Source organism: Lonchura striata, chromosome 5 (assembly GCF_046129695.1).
Source record: "Lonchura striata isolate bLonStr1 chromosome 5, bLonStr1.mat, whole genome shotgun sequence".
NCBI classification, from domain to species: domain Eukaryota; kingdom Metazoa; phylum Chordata; class Aves; order Passeriformes; family Estrildidae; genus Lonchura; species Lonchura striata.
In genome coordinates, this window is record NC_134607.1 from 57,194,636 (window position 1) to 57,217,441 (window position 22,806).

General features: G+C 44.4%; 1 protein-coding gene across 3 annotated transcripts in view; it reads right to left on the minus strand.

Moving 5' to 3' along the window:
• Positions 1-352: 352 nt before the first annotated feature.
• GRIN2B (glutamate ionotropic receptor NMDA type subunit 2B) overlaps positions 353-22,806 on the minus strand; it is a 224,606-nt gene continuing 202,152 nt past the window's right edge. For all 3 annotated transcript variants that reach the window (XM_021552888.3, XM_021552890.2, XM_021552889.3), the window contains exon 14: positions 353-22,030. In XM_021552888.3, coding sequence (XP_021408563.1) covers positions 20,123-22,030 — 1,908 coding nt within the window. In that variant the 3' untranslated portion in view covers positions 353-20,122. The remainder of the gene's footprint in view (positions 22,031-22,806) is intronic.

Below are 22,806 nucleotides of genomic sequence, written 5' to 3' on the forward strand. Positions count from 1 at the left end.
TCTGCGTGTTGCATGACTTTCATCATGCAACCCCCAGAAATATTTTCAGGCAGTATAAAGGGAGATTCAACCCATTGAGACTATCTCCCATTCCTGTCTCTGCCTCAATATCATTTGTGTTTCATGAATATGATCAGGCTCCTTCATCCACTCACTCTCATCATCCAACCCCAAGAATGTAGCCTCAACCCAGGGCTAATAGTGGACACCAGGGCAAGAGCCCCTCTCAAGTAACATTTTCATCCTAATTTCAACTCATCACCATTTCAGACTTTTAAAACATCACTCATGCAGCAAAATTCCCAGGCATTTTCCAAGATAAGAACAAAATGAACGAAGACGACAAGGAAAATATTCTGATTATGGGTTCCAATTTTTTAACCCTGATATTCTGTGGTACATTTCTTTATTTTCGAATATAAAGTGACAGAAATAATTTGTTGTTAGAAAAGAGAAAGTATCTTTTACTATTTACAGGTTTTGTACATCACAAAGGTTTTAATGCTTTTGTTGATTTTTCTTTTTTTTTTTTTTCTTTTTTTTTTTTTCTCCACATCCTTTAAACAATGCTGAACTGGAAATCTCAACAGTTCACAAAAACCCTCTTCCCCAGAAACAAACCCCCATGAGAAACAAGAGAAATCAGAGGGAAAAAAAATTAACTCCTTTCATAATTTTCCAGGAAATCCATTTGCTTAAATACATATATTTTTATATTTATAGATATTATTTTTTCAAGTTCAAACACCCAAAATTCAAGAGAGAAAGGGAAAAAAAACAACCAAAACAAGTGTCTTCCCCACCCCCCTCCAGAATCTCTTGATCCCTGCTTGTCCAAAATCAGAAAGAGTTATTTACAGAAAGAAGAACCGGAGGAGGGTGAGGGCGTAGGAAAGAGGAGAATGAGGTTGTGACAGGCGGAGAAAAGATTGTAGGATTAGGGCCTCGGAGAGGTGAGGCAAGCCTGAGTTCGACTGCGCTTTCCCTTAGGAAGACGCTACACTGGGGAAGTGTCCCCTGTGTCCCCTTGCCCCGTGTTCAGCGCAAGGTGCTGCCTTTCTGGATCCTGTCCCAGCCCCACACAGGAGCTCGGTGTTCATCGCTGCCCTTCTCCCCACACCCTCCCTTGTCTTCCCCTGCCAGCCAGCCAAACCTGGACGTCTCCATCCAAAGGTATTACAAGGAGAAGAAGAAGTACCTCAGGGGTCTCCGCTGCACCCAGCTGAGCCCCTTCACATGGATGCATGACAGGCAGCAATGGTTGATGCCCCTTTCCCTCCCACCAGCTACTTTTGCTGCTCACCCATTTCACTCCCAGTCTAAAGTCACTGAGTGCTCAGCTAAACTGTGTGTTCACAGGAGCCTAACTCCAGGTCCATAGGTTCCATTACATGAGACTCATCCTGCTGCCAACTAACCTTGGCACCCTCTCCTTCTGTTTCATTACTGCAGGGCACTGGCAAGTAACAGGCACTGTGGAAAGACTTCACAGAAAATCCACCTCAGATCCCAATTCTTCCTTCTCTCTTTACAATATTCTGACTTCAGCTGCAACCTGCTGGAAAAGGTCTGCCAGACAAGTCAAATTTTACATGACAGAAAATGAAGTTTATGCTGCAGATGTGAGCCTGCAATTTCCACATGATTTGTGTGTATTATAATATATTCATCAGGAAACACTATGTAAATGTGTGTAAATGCAGACCATGATCTTAAATCAGTTTTGCATAATGCAAGTAAACAAATTAATCTCCCAAAGTGCTTGTAAATGTTAATAAAAACTTGACATTAACTGTTAACTTAATGTTACTAGATGATAATGTTACTGGATGAGAAAGCAGTGTTGTGTGTCACATGTGCCCTTAAAATGCAAATGAGTAAAATCTACATGTCCAAGCAACATGTTCTTGAGAACTCAAATTGCTGTTTGCTGCAAGTCATGTAAACTCTACTTTATCTTTAAAAAACTGCCTCCTCCCCAGAGAGAGTAAACCATCCAAAATGTAAGGAACGCTTGAATATTTGAAGAGTGGCAGTGACTGTGTAAGTAGGAGTATGCATAATTTAAAGAGATTTTGGCAAGACAGATCTACAATTCTGGAGCAATTAATTAGGCTGCAAATTGAACTAAGCTGACCCATAACCCTAGGAAAGCTGGCTTTATCATCCTAGACTTTTGAAAACAAAAGGAAGCTGGGTCAACCTCTGTCCAGTTGCATGTTTGTTTGCACTTCAAACCATCCTTCAAGGTTTGAAAGCAATGCCCAAGAAGTAGTTGGCCAGAAAGTTAATTCACTATTCAAACAGACCAGGATGTCTTGGATGAAATTCATGAAGAGTTGCCAAGCTGAATGAGCACTTTGCATGATACAAAGAGGTTCTTGATGAAGCTTCTCCAATGTGACAGTCTGAGGTGTTACTGCACACTGGTGGAACCAAAAAAAGGAAATTATTTTCTATACAATATTTTGACAGTCTCCCTGTAAACGCTGAAAATTTGTAGCAGCCTGACAAAAGCAGCAAAGGGATGCTTGAGACTACTTGTGAGGAGTACAGTAAGACCTTGATGTGCAAGTTTCCAAAGAAAGGAAATGAGTTGTATTTTGAATCCTAGTAGAGCTTCAGCTGAGAGAAATTAGGTCAAGCTGGCAGCAGAGGCTGAGCCCCATGTACTGTACACATCCTCAGAGAGTATTTACAGTTCAGCACCTCTCTGGATTAGGTCCATACATGCACTTTCCTGTGCTACCTGTAAAAGTAGAGCTAATTGAAGCAATCACAATTTGTGGTTCAAGTTCTCTTTGTCCAAGTCTGGGATAAGTTACAGCATCCTCAAGGCTTTGCCCAGTTGAAGAAGTGGAATGAAGCTGGAAAACAAGAGCACTTGCCAGAATAGCAAGATTTCTCACCAAACTCACCTGAAGCAGAAGTCAATTGCCCTGGGCATGCTGTCATCCCTTTATGATTTCCAGAAGTGTAAGAAGAAAACATCCTTCCAGGTACTGAAGTGGCGACTCTGGGGTCTTGTGTCTTGCTCCTGGTCACAGATTCTCCTCTTCACTCTTCCCCTGCCTGTGTAGGAAAACCTAATCACTTTAGAGCATGGGGGGAATCTCAATTGGGTGGATGTGCACAGTGCTGCAGAGACGAGTGTATCTCTCTCAAATCTTGAAAAGAAACAAAAAAACTCCCAAACCAACAGTCTGAGACCCTGATTGGCCCTTCAGGTTGAGATCTGTCAACATCCCAAATCAAGTCTCCCAGCACAAACTTCCTACTACTTCTGACTGCATCCCAGAAAATTACTACAATGCTTTCTCCAAAGAAAGCATTGCAACCACAAACATAAGACTTTTCCAAATGAAAATGCCAGATGTCCTTTTCCTCTGCTCCTAGTCTTTATCGCTGTTCATACAAGTTATACCAAGTCACCTGGCTTATCATGTCTGGATGCCTCAATTATTTCCCCTACAAAATGTATGTCTCATTTAACCTTAATAAAATTAGATGTAAGTGCATGCAAGATTTCAGGACATTTGCATAATATATGTAAACTATGGCATCTATCAATTTATTTGTTAATGTAAATGCTAATATTAATGTATTTTAGTTTAGCGTCAAAATTGCAAACTCTTTGAACTAAGGACCGTGGCAGAGTGAAGCATCAAACATACAAATCTTGTCAGAAAAAAAGACTTAAATGGTTTTGATCAATTTTATGTCAGGGTTTCACCCTGCTGGCACAGCATTTCATTTTACTTGCTGCTTCCCAAATTAATGACTGGTACTGATAAGGTCCAACTCCACAGCAATAGTGTTGTTAGGAGAGGGGGAGTCATTTTGATCAACACAAAATTACCCCTGAAGCCACCAGTCACTGCTTGCATTTGATGTGCATCCCCAAGCATACCTTTCTGATGAAATCCTGTCCCACATACTACCTACTTCCCCCTCAGTGACAAGTGCTACAGCGGAGGGAACTTTTGCATCTTCTCAAGGGATCCTCATATCCTCAGCTCAACCCAGGGCATCCTCCAGGATTAGTTGTTAGTTGAGATTAATATCACAATAATTTAGGCTTAGGAGAACTCAATTAATTTATCTCAGTATTAAATACTCCAGCCCCTTCATAAAGAGATTTTTTAAAAGAATAAACATTTCTAGCTTCTGTAATGGAAATTTCTAAAGACATCCAAGCATCTAAGCACAATTGGTTTTCAATAAGATGTGTTTTGATTTAATAAATTTCTTGTGTGCTTCTAAAAATCCTTCCCTACATGATGCAAACATGGCAAAATCATTAACTGTTTATTTCTTCCCGACACACAGTGCTAATGGCTTACATTTGGGGTTGCCTGGGGTGCTCTAGGTCCAGGATGTGTAGTAGGGGATCTTGAACAGAGCCAAAGAAGTGTTAAGTGATGAAGACTCTGGACTCAGGGCTCATCCCTTGAGACCAAGGTGGCAGAGAAATTGACCCTGCCCTCTGTGGCAGGAACTAGTCTATTACCTCAAAAAAAAAAAAAAAACAAAAAACCAACAAACAATTAAAAACACAAAACCAAAACAAAAACAAAAACAAACCCAAAAAACCCCAAAAAACCAAAAAACAAGTAGAAACTTGTGCAGAGACTGTGTTTGAGCACCAGTCAAAAATCTGCCTTATTCTACCCCTGCAAAACAATGCTCTACATGGAGAGACAAGTCAGAGTTTCCAAGTGAGGCAAGAACCTTCTCTTTCTCCTTTCCAGGAAATTTTCCCTTGGGAGCTGGGAAAATGGAGAAGGAAGAACCAATTCCTTCTTTTCTGCTTTGATGCAAGTCTACACACGAAGCCTTGAAGGAGTGGTGAGCACACGGTGTAAGTCACTCAGCATTCCAGTGCGCGGCCCCTGCCCAAGGGCAAGCGCTTACCCAAAGCTTCACCTTGCAGCTGGCAGGCGTCCGTGTCTTGCCTTCTCAGCAAGGATAACTAATCAAAGAGCCACAGAGACAGCTCCAAAGCATCATGCTGCTCCAGTTTTAATCTAATGCCTCAGACAAGAAAGCGGCCATGAAACCCTTATTTCCTGCATGTAAAATGGGGAAGGTCAGCAGGGACAGCAAACTCAGTTGTCACTGCAGCACAGAGAGAACCCTGAAGTGGCTTGAGGAGGAAGAATATCCGAACAGTTAGTTCCTAAGCAACGTGAAGCTGCAAAGTTAGACAAAGTGGCTGGTTCATTACAACTAACTCTTTTTCATTCAAAATAAGATGCTTTTACCAGTATCTTAACACATCAAGGTTCAGTCTCCAGAGCTGAAAAAGGAGTATCAGTGTGCAGGAAAGGACCAGAACATGGGGAAGTGACTTCATTACATGGAAAAGTCCTTACATGTGAAAGGCCTAAAAGAAGCCTAATTGTTTGCTTCAATAAGTAAAGAACATCAGATTATCTTCCCCAGGTATGGGAAATACCCCTTTGCAAATGCCTTTCCTGTAACTACAATCCTAGTCCCTTGTTCAAATGTCAAAAAGACACATTGAATAGCTGTTTTTTGCTGACATAATCTTGGCTTCCTGGTAGTCAAACAAATAATCTATGAGGGCAAACAAACCCAGCAGCACTCGTTAAGAAAGACAGACACATTTCAAGAGTATCCAAGGTTTACACGCTCCAGACCTCCAGATTCCTGCCTTTGCTGTACATATGTACTGGAAGGAGTTCTGTCCTCCTTCTGGCATGGTTGAATGTTGACCTGAAAGACCTGATATCTGAGCAGTTTGGTGCAGAGACAAGGTGAGCAAAATGAAAGCTGTTCCACTTTTGTCATTAGGTCCTGTGGGTCTAAGGGAAGATAAGCCTGCTGCTTCATTCCAGGGAAGTGAAGGTGAGCGAGCACACAGGCTGGAGTAGAATGGCCCTTGGCTGAACTTCCAGCAAAGCATGTTGCCACAGCCCTGGTTCCAGAGTCTGAGACATTATGCTTGGAAACCTGAATCTTCAGAGCACTAGCCAAGCATCTGCCTTAACTTTGTTCCACTTTATGGGTCCACCAGTAAGAAATGCAGAGCTAGTGCAAAATGATCACAGGTGGAAGATACCATATTCTTTGTAAGGAAGCAAGTGGAATCTACAGGGACTGAAGCAAAGTGAGATGAACAATACCCCTAATTTTTGTGAGTGTGTAATGACTTCTCTGCCCTTATTAATCACTTAACAACACAAAGGAGTCTCCTATAAAGGAGCAAGAGCCCTTTTTCTTAACATGCAAGGGCAGGAGGTCACAAGGGCAAAAAGGATGGGACTAGCAGACAGAACAAGTGGGAAGAATGGTAAATAGCCAGATAATCATTGGAGAGACAGCCTAGATTTGTAACTAATAATGAGAAGAGCTTCATAAAGCAGACAAAATCTCTTCGTCCCTGTAGGAGTCAAAAAGCAATCACAGATGGCATGGCATAGGGATTAGCAACAGGGAGAGACAGGCTAACAAAGACCCACAGAGGCCAAGAAGATGCTTCAGTATTTGGTATTTTTTATGCTAGCAGGACTCTCCCTCTTTTTTCCACCAAGAGGTAATGTTCCCATGGATCCCCTTTCATACCTGGTTCAGAACTCAAGAACCCACCAGTCTAGTTGATCTACACCATCATTGTCTTCAGGTCCTCCTTATCAACTTCACCCAAGTCTATACTGACTTGAGCACAAGACAAGATTTTTATCCAGGATTCTTTTTCCTAACACACTGCTAGAGATGTGGCCTAAGTTGATATTGAGACTTCACTGTTTTTCAGGCTTGTCAGTCAGTGCTGAACACAATTTATTTAATACCTTATTTTAAGCTATATAGTACGCAATTTGCCTCTTCCAGTCTAGAGTGTAGAAGACACCCAGACAAAAAGGACAGAAGCAATAGAGAAGGTCCCCTGCTAGCAGGCAGGGCAATGTTGTAATGATTGTGTTGGAGATGGGAGCATGAGGGAGTGAAGCTGAAATTCATTTCCAGGAGATCTGATTCACTCAGGCATGTGGAATACCTTCAAGGCAGAATGAACAGAGCAACCTACCAATTTTCCTTGACCATTCCTGAAACCAGCATCTCCTGTCTTCCAAGCAAGAAGAATTCACAGCATGTGCTGAGGAACCACCATGATCCACAGCAGGGTGGAGTGAGTGCTAGCACCTGCTCAAAGGCAATGCAGTGCTCCAGCACCTGAAATCAGAGCCCTCAGTGGAGATAAAGAGCACTGATAACCTCACCTCCTTCAGGGGAGCAGAGAATCACAGCCATCATTTCTAAGAGGGTCTGGAATGCTGAGACGACCTACTGTTTTGTCTGGAATTTGGAGAGGCAATCTGCTTCCTTTAATAAACTGGTGGGGAGGAGTAAAATTTTTTTAAGGAGTGAAGAATGGCACCAATCTGTCCTGCAAAAGGACACTAGCTTATTCTCTTGCTCAGAAGGAAATGTGAAGAGCCCCTGGTTTAACTCCTATAATTCACACTACAAAATAAAGAATTTTTTCAGTCCTTCATTAATGTCTCACCTCCTTTGTACCTGCCTCCTACTATTGATACCTCAACTACTCAACAATCTTAAATCAAGAAGAAAAAATCACGATGAATGCAACCCTCAAAACCAATTCATGGCCATTTTTAAAATTGCCTTTTGGTTTTTTGAGTCCTTGGGATTCATTCTGTTCGTATTTTCAAGGGTTTCTTCCCAGCAATCAGAGATATAAAAGATCTTTTCATATAGAATGAGTTGTGGTTTTTTCTTCTTTTTTTACATAATCACAAGATTCCAGCTACCAAGACTGAATACCAAGACTGAAGAAAAACATTATGTACTGTGAATCTCACTGTAAAAGCCATGACTGCAGTATCCCTCTCTCATACACCACGCTTCTCTCTTCCTTCTTTGTCCCTCAATAACTAAACAAAAACACCCTTTGCACAGCTTTTATTCTTGATCATTTTATTTTGGTGGTTTTCATGCTACATAAAAATTATTTTTTATATCAAAAAATTATTCACAATATTTCCAAAATAGTTCAAGTTTTTTTTTCCTTTTTGTGTTTTTTAAATATTTTTAATGTATTTTTATTTCTTTTTTTTTTTTTTACTGCAGCTAGGGTTACAAAACATCCCATTTCCTCTCGCCACCACCAATTCACTGTCGGTTCCCTTTTACATTTGCATATGTAAAAAAAAAGAAGAAAAATAACAAAACTTTTTATATAATTTACTTGAGAAATAAAAAGTCATTTGGCACTCATGTCTCTGTGGCTCTGATTTTCACCAGTGAAGTGGCTGGAGGTGGGCGTGTGTGTGTGTGTGTGTGTGTGTGTGTGTGTCTGTGTGTGTGTGTGTGTCTGTGTGTGTGTGTGCACATATGCATGCAAAAAGGGTACGAAGAGGAGGCAAAATTTAGGCAAAGATGGTCTCAGAAGGGGACAGGATATATCTGCTGTGTTCAACAGCCTGATGGGTGGCCAGGTTCATCACAAGGTACCAACAGCTCAAGAGAAGAGGAGGTAGCAGTGTTGGGCAGTAGAAGACTTAGACTAGAGGTGAGTATTTTTCTTTTGGTTGATAGACTGAGCTTATCAAAGGTGCTCTCCAAAGTAAATGTACATTAGTTAGAAAGCAAATACAGCTGAAGTTGACCTGTGCCAGGTCTAGAGACGCTACCTGCCCCAACCCTAGTAGACACAACAGTCCTCCACTGCTGTCCTCAGCCACTTCCAAGTGCCAAAGGATGAAGGTGCTGGGTTTTCCCTTAGGTGTCATGATATTGAGAGCTGGCCAGCTGCCCATGCACCACCTTTAATTCCTACTTCATGGTCTGTGGGACTCTGATCAGCCCTGAATGATGTTGTCCAAGATGAGAGTCATTCCTACCCACTTGCAAATAGGTTAGGAGAGGCAAGGCTGAAGACTTCTGGCCCATTCAGGGTCATTCATTTGTCCCTGTTGCAGACCTACATGCCTGGCTCCTGCTCCAGTGTGGGAAGGACTGTGCAGGGGTCAGTGAACCATCTTTCCCTGCCTGCCCTCCAGCCTGGTCCACAACCCACACATATTAGAGGATGATCATCTGTGGATGACCATTCCCTTTGGGTCAGGCCCCTCTGCTACAGGGGTCTTGTCCCAAGAATGGTCATGGAAACTGCCAATTCCATCCTCATTTGGACAACCTTGCATGGCTTCAGAAGGGCAGGACCCAAGGGTCAGACAGGCTCCCTGCCTTGCAGCAGCCTTTGGTGCAATGGCCAAAGATCACTGGAGAAACATTTTAACATTTTTTAAGGGAAAAACAGAGAAATTTTAAAAGGAAGAAAAGAGAGGGAGTCCCCCCCCCAGAAAAAAAAAAAAAAAAAAACAAAACCAAAAGAAAACCCCACAACAAAAATCTCCAAAGCCCACTTGTGCAACAATTAAAAATTTTGTCTTCTGTGACTCCATAGGGAAGTCATTGAAAAGCTACTTCCTGAAAGGCTGCTGCCCCCACTATGTACCAGGCCTCACCTCCAATTACAGATGGTGCTTTGGTCACTGGCAAAGAGACATTCCAAGATAGCCTTGCCATTCAGGAAAAACATGTACAAGGGAAAGACCCCAAATACAGCTGAACCATACAAAAAAGAACCGCACAGAACTGAGGTCTCGGAAAGTTGTATTGCTGAAAACACCTCCCTGCGCCCACTAAAAGGACTGTGTAAACAAACAAACAAACAAACAAACATACAAAATAAATCAACAGCTAAACAATAAACCTTTTCCCCCCCATGTTAGAAATTTTGAAAATGCAAAGCTAAAAAGAGCAGTTTGCTCTGTTTCTGACCTCTGGTGAGAGACAGCCTGCTCCAAAGATAGGAAAAGCAACCAGACAGGCAAAGAGGCCTCCAAAGCTAGCAGCTTTCTGTGCTAACCTCCACACTGACTGCCGTCCAGTGGAAAGGTCATTTCCTACAGCACCTCTTGAAGGCTCCAGCTTGCTAGGATTTTTTAGGTGTATAGCATGTAGATAATAGCAATAATATCTAAAATACACACACGCACATGTACAAGCATTCACACACATATATCTTCTCTTCCATAAAAGACAAACCTGGCAGAGTACAGGATACAATTTGATGAAGAGGAAAGAGCAGCTAGACATGGAAGAAAGCAGAGGAAGTGGATGGAAGTGGTCCGATAAAATGACTCATTGGAGTCCACAGATTATTCTCTCACATTTCATATATATGAAGAAAAAGAAACCATCAAAGAGGCCCAGTGACACCAGCACTAAAGAGCTGGTTAAGCAGACTTAAGATAGGCTAAATGATGAGTGCCCCAGCCCCTAAATGTTGCTCCTTCCTTATCTGACTAATCATGGCATCTCTTCATTGGGTCCTGATTGTCTTCTCTGGCTGCTGACAGAGGACAGCAGTGTCTTGTTCAGCAGTTTGGCCAGTTAAAGTGCTGTCCCAGTTGCTGTAGGGCCCTCCCAGCAGGTCATCCTCTCTGGTGCTAGCACTCTTGTGATCTCTCCTGGAAATGAATGGGATGGAGAATGGCAGAAAGTCTACTCTCTTCTACTCTCCCTATTCCCTGTCCCCTCTGGAGAAATGGAACTTCTCCAGAGTGTGGGATTTGCAAGCTCCAAGCAGCAAAAGTGATGTTCTTCCAGGTAATGGGATGGGAGACCAATTCACCTCAGCTCAGCTTTTTTGTGTGTCTATCTGACACAAGAGCAAGAAAGGATGGGCTAGTGTTTTCTTGCAAGCTGAATTTAAGTGCTTGTATCGCCCTAGGAGGCAGCAAAATGAATAGCAAGGGAGTCTCTTGTTACAGTCACAGATTAGATTGACCAGATCTCTCCTAAAAGTCCTTACCAGTCAGTGTGTGATTGTCTTCCTGTTCCACCTACCAGTTAAGGCCAAAGTAAGTAATGAGTGTGGCACAATGGTTTGGAAATGTGGCACAGCAGATGAAGCACAGAAGTGAATGAACACATGGAATGGGTTTCTGATGCTGTAGTCAAACCCTCTATAGGGCCTGCATCCCAGCCTCATCACTGATTCAGAGCTGGTCCCCTGGAATCCGAAAAAAAGCAACCATACCAGGGTGTACCAGGAAGGAACAAGAGGGTTGCCAATTTACCTGCAGGTACCTACCATCATCTGGCTTTAGCATCATACAGCTCCCATCACTTTTGTCTCAGCTCAAACACATGCATACAAACACCTAAGAACACGCACAGTGGCACCACACATACAAATGTGTGCAGGCTGCATAAATACACATACCAACATGAACCCACCCCTGCTCCCCATAATAGACACGTGCAAAAAATACAGACAAGTAGCAACAGGCATGCAGCATACACATGGTGATCCCAAGCAGAGGGAACTCCTCTAAGCTATGTTCAAGCATGGTAGGTTCCTGGGAGATGAATCCTGGCAAAATACAGTGCAGGAAGAGGCCCACACAAGGAAGAGAATCCAAAAAAGCCATTCCAGGCATCTAAACCCCTAAGTAGCTTTTCCAAAAGCTCCTTGAATTTCACAGGAGTTTAGCTGCCTGTGAAGATGAATTTGTCTCCAAGACCTGGAAGGAAAGCAGAGGGAGAAAGTACAAAACTTGAGTCTTATCCCTTTGACTGATTTTTGTCTTTTCAGAGACAGGTATCACCTTTTTCCAGTTGACATGGGACTTACCATCCAAGTGACCAAGGACCTAGAGAGAAGTCTCATGTAATGGAAGCATTCTCTCTGGACACCCTGCAAATGTTGCCTTTATGCTGTACTTTTGCACTAAACGGGCCAGCATTTCCAACTCCCCTTATGTTTAGAGTTCTGCCAGGAGTCACTGAAATGTACAAACATACACCTCCTCCCAGACTTACAGGAATTTGTAGCCATGTATTCACCGGTACACAGACCTCCGTGGAACATGCTGAGACAGTTATGCCAACATCATAGCAAGGGTACATCAGAAGCCTGACTACCCTCCTCACACCTGTAAGCAGAGATCCATTCCCAGGAGCCTGTGGTGGGTTTCTCACCCAGAAATCAGAAACACAAGCTTGCAATGGAATGTCAGGTTGAGCAAGAGTTAGCTGCAGCTGGGAGAAGACTGCTGCTCTGAATAACCTTTGGCCATGCTGACCCTTTGCATTGCTCCCTGCACTGCCTGTGTACTTCCATACAACTGCACTACACACACAGAGGCTGACTGGCCCTTTCTCAGACTGTGGCCAGCAGATCCTGGTGTCTTCAGAGATAAGCAGCCAGTGCCAGGTGGGTTGATGTATATTCATTAAGAAACAATGCAATTGTCACAAAGAGATGTCTTGGCATCTGCCTAAAGCCTCTACCAGTCTCACGTTGGCTCTCTCCATGCTTATTCACCATCATATCACTCTCCTTACTGCTATGACATCAGACCACAAACCCTAGCAGATAATGCCAAGTACCAGCTTATACTGATTTGTCAGACAGAAAAGGACCAAATACTACCAGGCGTACCAGGTCTGCAACACAGCAGAACTTCACATAGGTCTTTAGAAGCCTTTAGGCAATAAGTGAAGTGCCCTGTGCTCTTAAAAGATAGCATACTTCTCTCCAGCAGCCTTGCTTTATTCACATAGAGTAAAAGCAAAGAAACGGTACTGATCCTGATATGGGTCAACCTGAAGTGGATAAAAACTGTATCTCTCCCTGCTATAAATGTATCAGTCAGCCATCAAATACAGAAATTATGTTCTTTCTCTGGGCTTTCTCGGAAAATACAATTTCACTGCTCGCTTGCATGGGCAAACTTACCATGCTGATGATTTCTTGAGTGTGCAAGAACAGAACACTAGCTCAGTGAACATGACAGAGAAGTCAAAAATAGCTACAAAATATAATCTTTTAAAAATCTGGTCATGGCTAGAATTTTCCAGGAGAGAAGTAGATGCCTGCCCTTCACTCATCTTCTACACAGCATTGCACAGGCTGATGAAGACAACAGAGAAACAGGAGAAAAATAAGAGCAATAAGAGAAGGAGAGTGGGGAAACAGCTAACATAAGTAATTCTGAGGGAAGAGGCATTGAGATGAAATTGAAGAATTGGTGTAAGATGGGAAAGTAGATAAGAGGCCAGGGAGATGAAGCAGTAAGCTGCTGGAGAGATCAAAACACCTGAAAATGAGGTTCTGCTAAGAGGAAGGACAAAGAGCAGAGGAAATAAAAGTGGTCAAGGATGGCACAGAGGGTCTGAGACAATGCTCCCTCCCCTTTCACTGGTACTGGAAAGACCACAAGAAGAGGGAAAAGGAAGGGTTGACCAGGAGAGGAAGGCCCATAGAGAGGTCCCTGTAATCCACTGTAACAAATGTATCCTGCTGACATCCCAGGGAGAAGACAATGGGGACCAGGGAGGAGGAAGTAATCAAAGAGCAAAGCACATAGAGAAGGAAACAGCCTTGTGCCTCACACAAACAGTCCCTAGCAATCAACACGGCTTTTATTACAGGAAATTATTAACACCCTCTGCTACCCACCACCCCTTACCAATCCCAAACCTCCCCTCTCTGGGGACCCTTTCTTGGCACACACATATAACATCCAGATAAACTTTCCAAACCAGCAAAAGCAACCACTGAAACAACTTCAAACACCACAGACCAATAAAACCACAATTTAGAACTTAACTTTCCCAACCCCCCCCATGCCATTATTTAATAAGGAAATACTGTACAGATATAAAACCCACCCTTTTCCCAACCTGAATATAATTGCTTGAGCTAGTTTCTGTACATATATACACATGTATTTACACAGTAATGCTGCAGTCAAGAAAGCAGATGATGTAAAAGTCATGAAGTGAATACATAAATCAAATAACTACCAGCAGAACATTAGGAAAGGTCACACTGTTCCTACTTGGCAAAAATGTGTTGTGGGACAGAGTCATTAAGTGTACTGCAATGTACTCTGTGTCGTGTGTGTGTGTGTGTGTGTGTGTGTGTGTGTGTACACATACAGGCATGCAAACCTCACAGCTTCCTGCTGTCTCTGGTTTGTTCATGTATGTCTCACTTCCCCAGTATGTCTTGTATGTGCATGCGTGCCCAGAGGAACCCCTGTTCCACAGCATGGAATTATTTTCTGACCTGTTGGAGTGTATACCAGTGCTTCATTGCCTGTGAATCTTTAATGTCAGGAAGCCAGCAGGTTAAGATATCTGAACTACTAACACATCACAGAGATCCTTCTTTACCTCAGCACTCAGGGGATTGTACCCTTGACATTGGCAGACATGAGTCTTGCTCTCTGCAATATCGTTTCACTGTCTTTTTCTATACACAAGCAAGTTTATGCTGTGTCAGTTTTGTTGTCAGCAATGGCAGAAGGGTGCCAGAATTCACTCAAATGACATAGCTAGGAGAGGAATTTGAGGAATCTCAAGAAACGGAGAAAAAAAAAGAAAGCCAATTGCAAAGTGGTTTTTGTTGTTGCCGTTCTAGTGGCAGACACCCAGGTTTGTCTGCAGTCAGCCCCAGGGAGGTCCAGAGGGCCCATGATGAAAATGAAGCAATAGTGTTTATATTGCCAGTGAGACACTCGGCACCCCGATTTGCCTTTGATGGGGGAGGAGAGAGGAAGCCACAGGGAAGTGTAGGTAAATGCAGCAAGGGTCTATGGCTTGGAAATCTATTTGGCTGCAAATTGAAAATAAGCCCTTGTGGGGACAACAATCAGGTCCCACTAGTTACTATCTCAATGTAACTACCTGCAGCATCCAGCAGCATGGTAGGTGTGCTCCAGGTGGACACGTCAGGTGTGTTCAGCAGCAGGGAAGCACTTATGGGAAAGAGTGGGTGCAGATGGGGATCGTGGCTCGGAGTCTGTCCCCATTTGTTGCCAGCAACTTGGTTCCTTTCTTGCACACAGCTCCCAGGGACTCCTGTGGTGACCAGGCATATGCCACAGAAAGGAAGCATAACTGGACCCCACCCTTTGCCAGCTTGGACAGAGAAGAAAGGATGAAGTGTAATTCCACAGAGCAAGGGCACAGAGGGTCAGCACAAAGTCCTTTCATCAACGCTCCTGATCTTTATCACTTCCATTTTCCCTTTCTTTTTGGCAACCAAAAATATGTGGGGAAGTGCAACCTCCCACCCTTCTCCAAGAGAAGGGCTCATCAAAGGTTGCTTGACTGGAGTGGAGGATGTGTGAAAGGCCTAAGTCTGATCATTGGCTGTGTTCCCAGGCTTGCTTCCATCTGTTGATAAGCAATGGAGGTGGGAGGATATGCCATATTTGATAGAAAGCTCTAAAGCAAAGACTTGCCTATGAAGATCCCTGAGGTATCTCTGATCACTCCAACCTGTCACCACCATCATATTAATTCTTTGTCTCCCCCTCTCTCTTTTGCTAGCAATTTTGCTGTGAGCAACAACCTGATCTAAATGTACAAATGGGCACTATTCAAGATGGATGCTAGTGTCTTTTCAGAGTGAGGAGCTCAACATCAGCAGACATTGCTGAAGAAGAGACCCATCCTGGCAACTTTTAACCCCTCCATCAAATCCTTTGCAGCGTCACAAAGGAACCTTCCTCCCCCAGTATGCTGGAAATTGAAGTACCAGTTCCCTACAGGCAAAGTTCATACTTTGATATTGCTGAGCATTTTGAACCCACTGGGGTTCTCACCTGGAGAGCTCTGACAATGCATGCTGGATTTCAGAGAGAATGTGATTTTTTGTTGTTGCTGTTGCTGAGGTGGGGACGGTGTGCTTCATTGTCTCAACTGACAACAAGTTCTGACTGCAGCTTTTCTTGCTTACTTAGGATGTGACATTGCAAGCTCTGATACTGCCCTCACTGGGAGGCATGATGGGAGACAGAGAACTAGTACACCAGCCTGTGTTGTGTTGCACTACAGTAAAAAGCTGGTGTGAATACTCCAACAAGGTTTATGATGTGGAGATCCATGGCTGCAAGTTCTACCTGCCAGTTACTTTCTACTGTGTATGGCACATTTCTGATATTTTTTGCATATTTCCTCCATCTCCTTCATAGACATCCTCCTTCAGCTGAGTACATACACTCCAGTACCACTTCAAAAGAACATGGCTCATGAAAATACCTCTCAGAGAGCCATGCCTCTGGCTAGAAGTGAGGAGGTAAATGTCAGAAACATTGCCAAAGGTGCCTATTCTTTCCTGGGAGGCTGTCTGCAAATAATCAGTAGAGGTCACCGACTGTAGAGGACACAACGGTTTTTGCTTAGTATTCTTATGTGCAGAAAACTTCAGAGAGAGGAAATGTTCCCAGCCACTGCCCCATAAAATACTTGTGTTTCTACAGCAGAGAGAGAGAAATGGTAAGGCAGGGGATGTGGAGTTTTGTCAGGCTCTGGTATGAAATCCCATTCTTTTCTGGACAGGTAATAAACAGCACATGGGTGGTTTTCTAGTATAGACAACACCTGCTGCTAATATTACCTGTTTGATTCACTTGAATACTTACAATGAAAATACACCAAATCTAAAATTCTAAATATATAATCAGAGTTTAATAACATCATTGATTTATTTTCTTGATTATGAATTATACCCTCCCCCCTCCCACCCCTTCCCCTTCATCTCTGTCCCAAAAACTTGTTGACCTGTCAGAACTAAAATAAACAAAGCAACCAGAAAAGATCATCTGTAGGAGAAAGGATTAACCTGATGGACACGTGGCCTAATATATTACGGGAGAAGGCAAAATACCAGACTCCTGTGGTTAGACCAGTGGTTCAGTCCAGAATTTCCAGTTCTTCTTTTCTGGTTGCCCTAGAGCATTCATTTGAGTGGTTTGTGGCACAGTTAATATTTGCAGAGCACTCAGAGTGTTAACAGTGCTACAACAGTAAGAATACTAGATAATGATTTTGGCAAACTATCATTTGCCAATCAGTGGAACAAGGGACAGACCAGTTCGGAGAAAATACGAACCAACTTTCAACCCGGAACACAAAAATCAGAACCTTTAAGAAGAGATTTGAAAAAAGTTCCATTAACTTCTTTTTGGTTTGTTTTCAGCTTAATTTCCCTGCAGAGCCACCCTCCAGGTTTCCTCATTCCAGGTGGGGAGGGACGGAAAAGTACCAAGATAACCACCAAAGAGATTAGCTGCCCTTGTCAGCTGTCAAGCTTCCCAACCCCAAGCCCTTAGGAAATACCAGAAATTATCACGAGCTTTCCCAGGTCCAAGATTTCTAAACCAAAGTAGCACTGGAGAAGTCTCTTAATGTCAAAATGATGGTCCAACCTGAGTGGCCAACTTGATGGTTCACCCCACCACTATCAAGACAGTGTAGTGCTTTGAGGCCCAAACTCCACAGAGAGATGCTGGTACAGAGAGTTTATATGCAAAAAGGGATTGGGGGTGTTCCCATCAAAACATGAAACCCTGCTGGCAAGGCTTGAAGTGACGTTCCGGCGTCTTCCATTCATGAAGATAAAGGTGACAGGGCAATACAGGGGGCCTCGGGGGAACACAACACACATGGGTTTCTCTCTCTCTCTCTTTTTTTTTTCCTCATTCATACGGCCTCGACCTGCGTAAACCGCTTCCAAAAATGCAGCCTGAAAAGTCATAGAAAACAAACAGAATGGAAACAAACTTCCCCTCCCTCCCACCCCACGACCTGAATATTCACGAGAAGAGAAACACCAATTTATACAAAAACGCAATAAAAAAGAAATATTTACAAAAGAAAGGAACGCCTTCTTGGTGGCTGCTATCAGAGGTGTCTGACAAGCTGCCATGTGTTCTGGATTGCAGATCGCTCTGTTAATTTGTTTGGTTTCTTTTTTTTTTTTCTCTTTTCTTTTCCTTTTTGTCCTTGTAATGAGAGAAGAGGGAAAGAGTAAGAAGCTCCCTTACCCCAAAGACTAGGGTGTGGCATCACAAAGACTCTTCCCCTCTTTCCTCCTTAATTTCCTCTGTGAAATATAAGAAAATATTCCCCTCACCAACCCTGCCCATCCTCTCCTCACACACTTTGACTTTATAGGTAAATCCCACCCTCCCCCCTGCCTCAGCTTAAAAAAAAAAAAAAAATAAATAAAAGGCCTTCTGTTGGCTTAAAAAGAGAACAATAAGATAAAATCAACCATGGTGTGGTGAGGAATGTCAGAGAGGTGGCTTTCAGCTCAAGAAATATGGCTCACAAAGACGGGGCTGCCATCTCCCTCCAGAGTCAATCCTCAGCAGCATGCCCATGCTCTCAGCACAGGACTCTCTCAACCCTTCATCTGGTGAGCCATGGTGATTGAGACCCAGGATAAGCCACAGAGATTTTGCCATATCTCTCAGGATGGGAGAGGCTGGTCCACACCCCCACCTCAGGAGATAGATGACATATGATAGGTGTGTTCAGCTTCTCACTCCTACCATTGCTCCTTTCCCTTTAGCTTGCATCTAAAATGATACAATGAAAAGAAAAAACACTCTTATTGATACTAAGTGCACCAGGAAAGCTGTCACTACAACTGCAGGGATGGGAAACCCTAGGCTATTCCAGCTTTACACCTGTGCTAGTATCTCTCTCTTTCACAGAGGCACACACACACACACGTACACACACATCTCAGCTTTTCACATCTTCAGTCTTCAGCACAAGTTTCTGTGCTCTCTGGCATTTATTCAAGCACATCCTTTCCCAGGAAGACAAGCTGTGTACTTCCTCTGTACATTCAATAGTAAATATACACATGTATTTCCCATGGGTGCATACACCCTCCTCCCATTTTCACATGTGCAAGGAGGCATTGAAACAGTCCACCAGCACCACCACTATCACACGCACCCTTCTATGGCATTTATTTTTTCCTTTCCACCATTGGTACAGGGCACCCTATTCTTTTTGTTCCAATCTGCTGGCCAAGTATAGAGAGAGCAGAAGGATTAAGCTCCTTCTTTCTCTCCAGTTCTTCCTGAAAAGACATGCCAAAATGGGTTTGGTGAAAAAACTCCCCACCTTTCCCTACTCTTATGCTCTGTTCTACTGTGTTTGTTCTCCTGACACCTCATAGGATAGTGGGTTTAATTTGCTTTCTTCACAGACATTTCAAGTATAAAGTTATTGTATATACTCGCAGATAGGCAAACCCATACTATATACCGCTCCCACCCTTGAAGAATGTCAGAACTAGTGAGCAGCTCACAGCTAACATACCAACCCTGTTCCTCTTTCCTCAAATCCTTCTCATTTCAGTGCAAACCAGCATCTTTTGTCTGAGTTTGGGAAACCAGCCCTGGAGTCAGGGAGGCTCAAACTCATACTCTGCTTCTTTTCTCTTCTCCCACTGGTCTGCCATAGATTCAATGACCGTAACAGCCATAGTGAAACCACTAGCCTGACCTGCAGACAAATCTTCCCTCCCTCCCTCCACACCCCCCAGCAGACAATTCAAAATTTTAGCGTAAAATTTCTCAGCATATACGCAAATATATATATATATATATATATATATTTCAGCCCTAAACCCCCATAGTCTTCACAAAATAATGTAACAAGAACCTCAATATAGCTAACATGTAAGTGCATCATCAAGTTAGTCTTGTTATTCTCCCTTCACTTTCCACGTCAAACACTACTCTTTTCTAGGCAGTTTTAGGAACAGTTGCCTGAGCAAGCATATTTTCTTGCATGTCCATTACACTGCTGCTGCTGCCTCCTCCTGTCACACACACACATAGGTGTGTGCGCACATGCCTTTCCCTGCTGGGAGCCAGCAGAAGTGAACACTAAAGTCACTGCTACTCTTCCTCAGCACGCCCCTTCCCTGCCTTTTTCTCTGCTTCCTGAAACCACAAGCAAGGATATCCAACTCTGACATCACTGTAAAGTGCAATGGCCAGGAATGGAGGAGAATGGGAGGAGCGAGAACATGGAAAAAGAGATAAAACGGGAGGCTTGGGAAAGGAGGAGGAAGAGGGGAAACCAAAGAGGTGGCACTTGTCATCAGTGCTGCACTACTCACAACTCCAGTACCCCACAAACCAAGGACGACTCAGGAGAGTAGCTGATGGGATTGATCCCACCCCACCCTCCCATGCTCCACATACATCCCCAGTCCCTCCCCACGCTCTTCCCCTCTCACTCAAACATCAGACTCAATACTGGAGAGTTTCTCATAAACATGCCCGTTGCTGGAGCCATTGAAAGCCCTGGGGTTTTTGTTGTTAGGCACACAGGGGTTGGACTGGTTCCCTATACAGATGTCCTTCTGGAAACGGGCTGGCACAGCCCCATGAAGGGCTGAGACCACCGGCTTGTTGGTGGTGACAATGGCTCGGAAGTCTGGCCTGGCTTTGGGCCCTCCTGCCACCACAGGCTGCCTGAAGAAATAAGATTTGCTGCCGTGGAGCAAGCATTGGTCATCCCCAAAAGTGGGGATGAAAGGGTTTTGGGTGACCCGATCAGGGTAGAGTGACTTGCTGAGCATGTAGCCCCCACTGCTGCCGGGGTTGTTGTGGTGGTGGTAGCTGGTGGCGGGCACTGAGGACTTGTTGTTGGCAAAGGTGGTCTCACTGGCTGGCATCTCAAACATGTGGGCGTAGGGGCTCCCCTCCAAAAAGCGGCCCTTGTCCTTGAGGCTGACGCTGCGGGGGGCCAGGGCTGAGTCATCCTTCTGCAGGTCCACAAAGGTGTCGTAGGAGTGCTGCCGGCGGAGTTTGTTGCGGTTCTTCTTCTGCACCTTAGAGGCAGAATTGGAAGGGCTCTGAGGATATTTGGAGGAGGAAGTGGCACTGGTGGCCACGGGCACAGGGGCAGGCGGCTGGTCCAGCTCTTGGAGCGAGTTGTCCTCACTGATGTCATACAGGTTGCCCGCTTTCTTGCAAGCCTCACAGCGGATGCAGGCCTGGCGGGTGGAGTTCTGCCCCACCGTTGATGGTGTGTAGTTGTGCAGCTTAGAAGGACAACTGCGGCAGAAATTAGCCCCGCTCCGGTCTTCCCAGTCTAGATTGGTCAGGTTCTTCTCCCACGGCGCTGGGACCCCACTCACAACGCTATGCTTGTGCTCATTGCCTCCACCAAACTCGCCTGAGCCATGCTTGTGATGGGCCCTGTTAGTGCAGGATCCACCCCCTCCTCCTCCCGTGTCACGCTTAAACTCATCTCCCCGTTCTTTGTAGATATCTGTCAGGTCCACGTGTTCCCAGTGTGGTGAGTTCTCCTTGGTCCGAAACTGGTCAAGATAGAAGTCCCGTAGCCCTTCCTTGTCCCTGAAGTAGCGCTTGTGGTCAGGTGAGCGGGGCGGGCGCCGGCGGTAGGCCAGCTCTATCTCATCAAATTCCCTCCGGGACTTGGCGGAGGCTGGACGCTTCTTCAGGCTGTCCTTGTACTGCTGCTTCCGCCTCTTGGCTGCGTTGCCCTCAATGTTGCCATAGGTGACCGTGTGAGTGGAAATGTCAGAGACATCTGAGCGGATCAGGTCGTCATGGGTCCCACTGCCCCCGTAACGGTCACCCTTGAAGGAGAACTTGCCATACAGGTCACCCAGCTGGCTGTGCTTGGCCGGCGGCAGTCCCAGGTCCAAGGGCTTCTTCCCGATGGAGCGCGACTGGGCGTTGAAGGGCGGGTTGTCACAGTCATAGAGCCCGTCAATGGAGCTGGTGCTGCCAATGCTATGAGGGCGGTGGTGGTGGTGGTAGTGGTCTTGGTACACATTGCTGTCCTTCAGCTGGAGATTGCCAAAGGTCCTTTCCACCTCACTAATGTAGTCACTAAAGAGGTTCTCCTCACAGGGGGGGTTGTTGTAGGATTTGCAGTCTGAGTGGGTGAAGCTGCGGCGGTGCTCAGAGATATCATAGACGGATGACTCGCGGCGGATAAAGTCCAGGGCACTCTGTGGTGAGCCATTGACCCCTGACAGGTTGGCCATGTTCTTGGCTGTCCGAAGCAGGCGGAGGATGTTGGAATGGGTGTTGTTCATAGTTGCTGTGGGGGAGTTCATTGCTGACTGGCGTTCTTCAATGGCCACGCCATGGATGCAGCTGTAGATACCCTGAAATGAGAGAAAGCAAGGAGGTGAGCAGTCCTGCAAAAAATACACAGAGGGGGACCTGAACTGGGAAGCATCCTGTGCATCAAGAGCGTGTTCCTGTGGGATAGCAGGGCCTATGAGCCTTACATCATGAGGCACAATCAAATCAAATAAAATCAGATATGCTCTACCAACCCTTGCTGTTCTGACCCTCTTTTCTTGACCCTCACATTTTTCTTTTCCCTCCATTCCTCTTCCTCTGCTGTTTCAAGTTGTATCTCCAGGATGCAGGAATGCCTACTTGCATCTGTAAGAGTTAGTCAAGTCTAGTAGGTATAACACAGAATTGCAAATGGGGACAATAATATCCTTGGGAATAAAAGAATCAAGACATATGATTCTGTGTGGATGAGAGGATGAAAGTCTGTTTTGGCCCCTGAAAATCATCTGGGCATCAGTTAATCACTGACACAGGAGATAACTTTAAAGGGAACAGCTTAATTTGTCATAAACTTAGCTACCTTTAACACCAGTACAGATTAGAAAAGGAAACACAGAAAGAGCAGAACTCTTTAATAGATATGTAGGTATTTTGCATGTGGTTTACTGAGGTACAATAGAATTCTTAACTGCATTCTGTTAAATTTAACAGTGATAACAGGCTCTAAATTGACACCCCTGAAAGCAGAAGTCCTCTAATCAACCTCAAATTCAATGAGAGAAAGGCCAAATTTCTCCATATTCTCCACAAGCTCCTTTCACCCATGACTGTTTGCAAGGGCTATCTGTAGGAACAG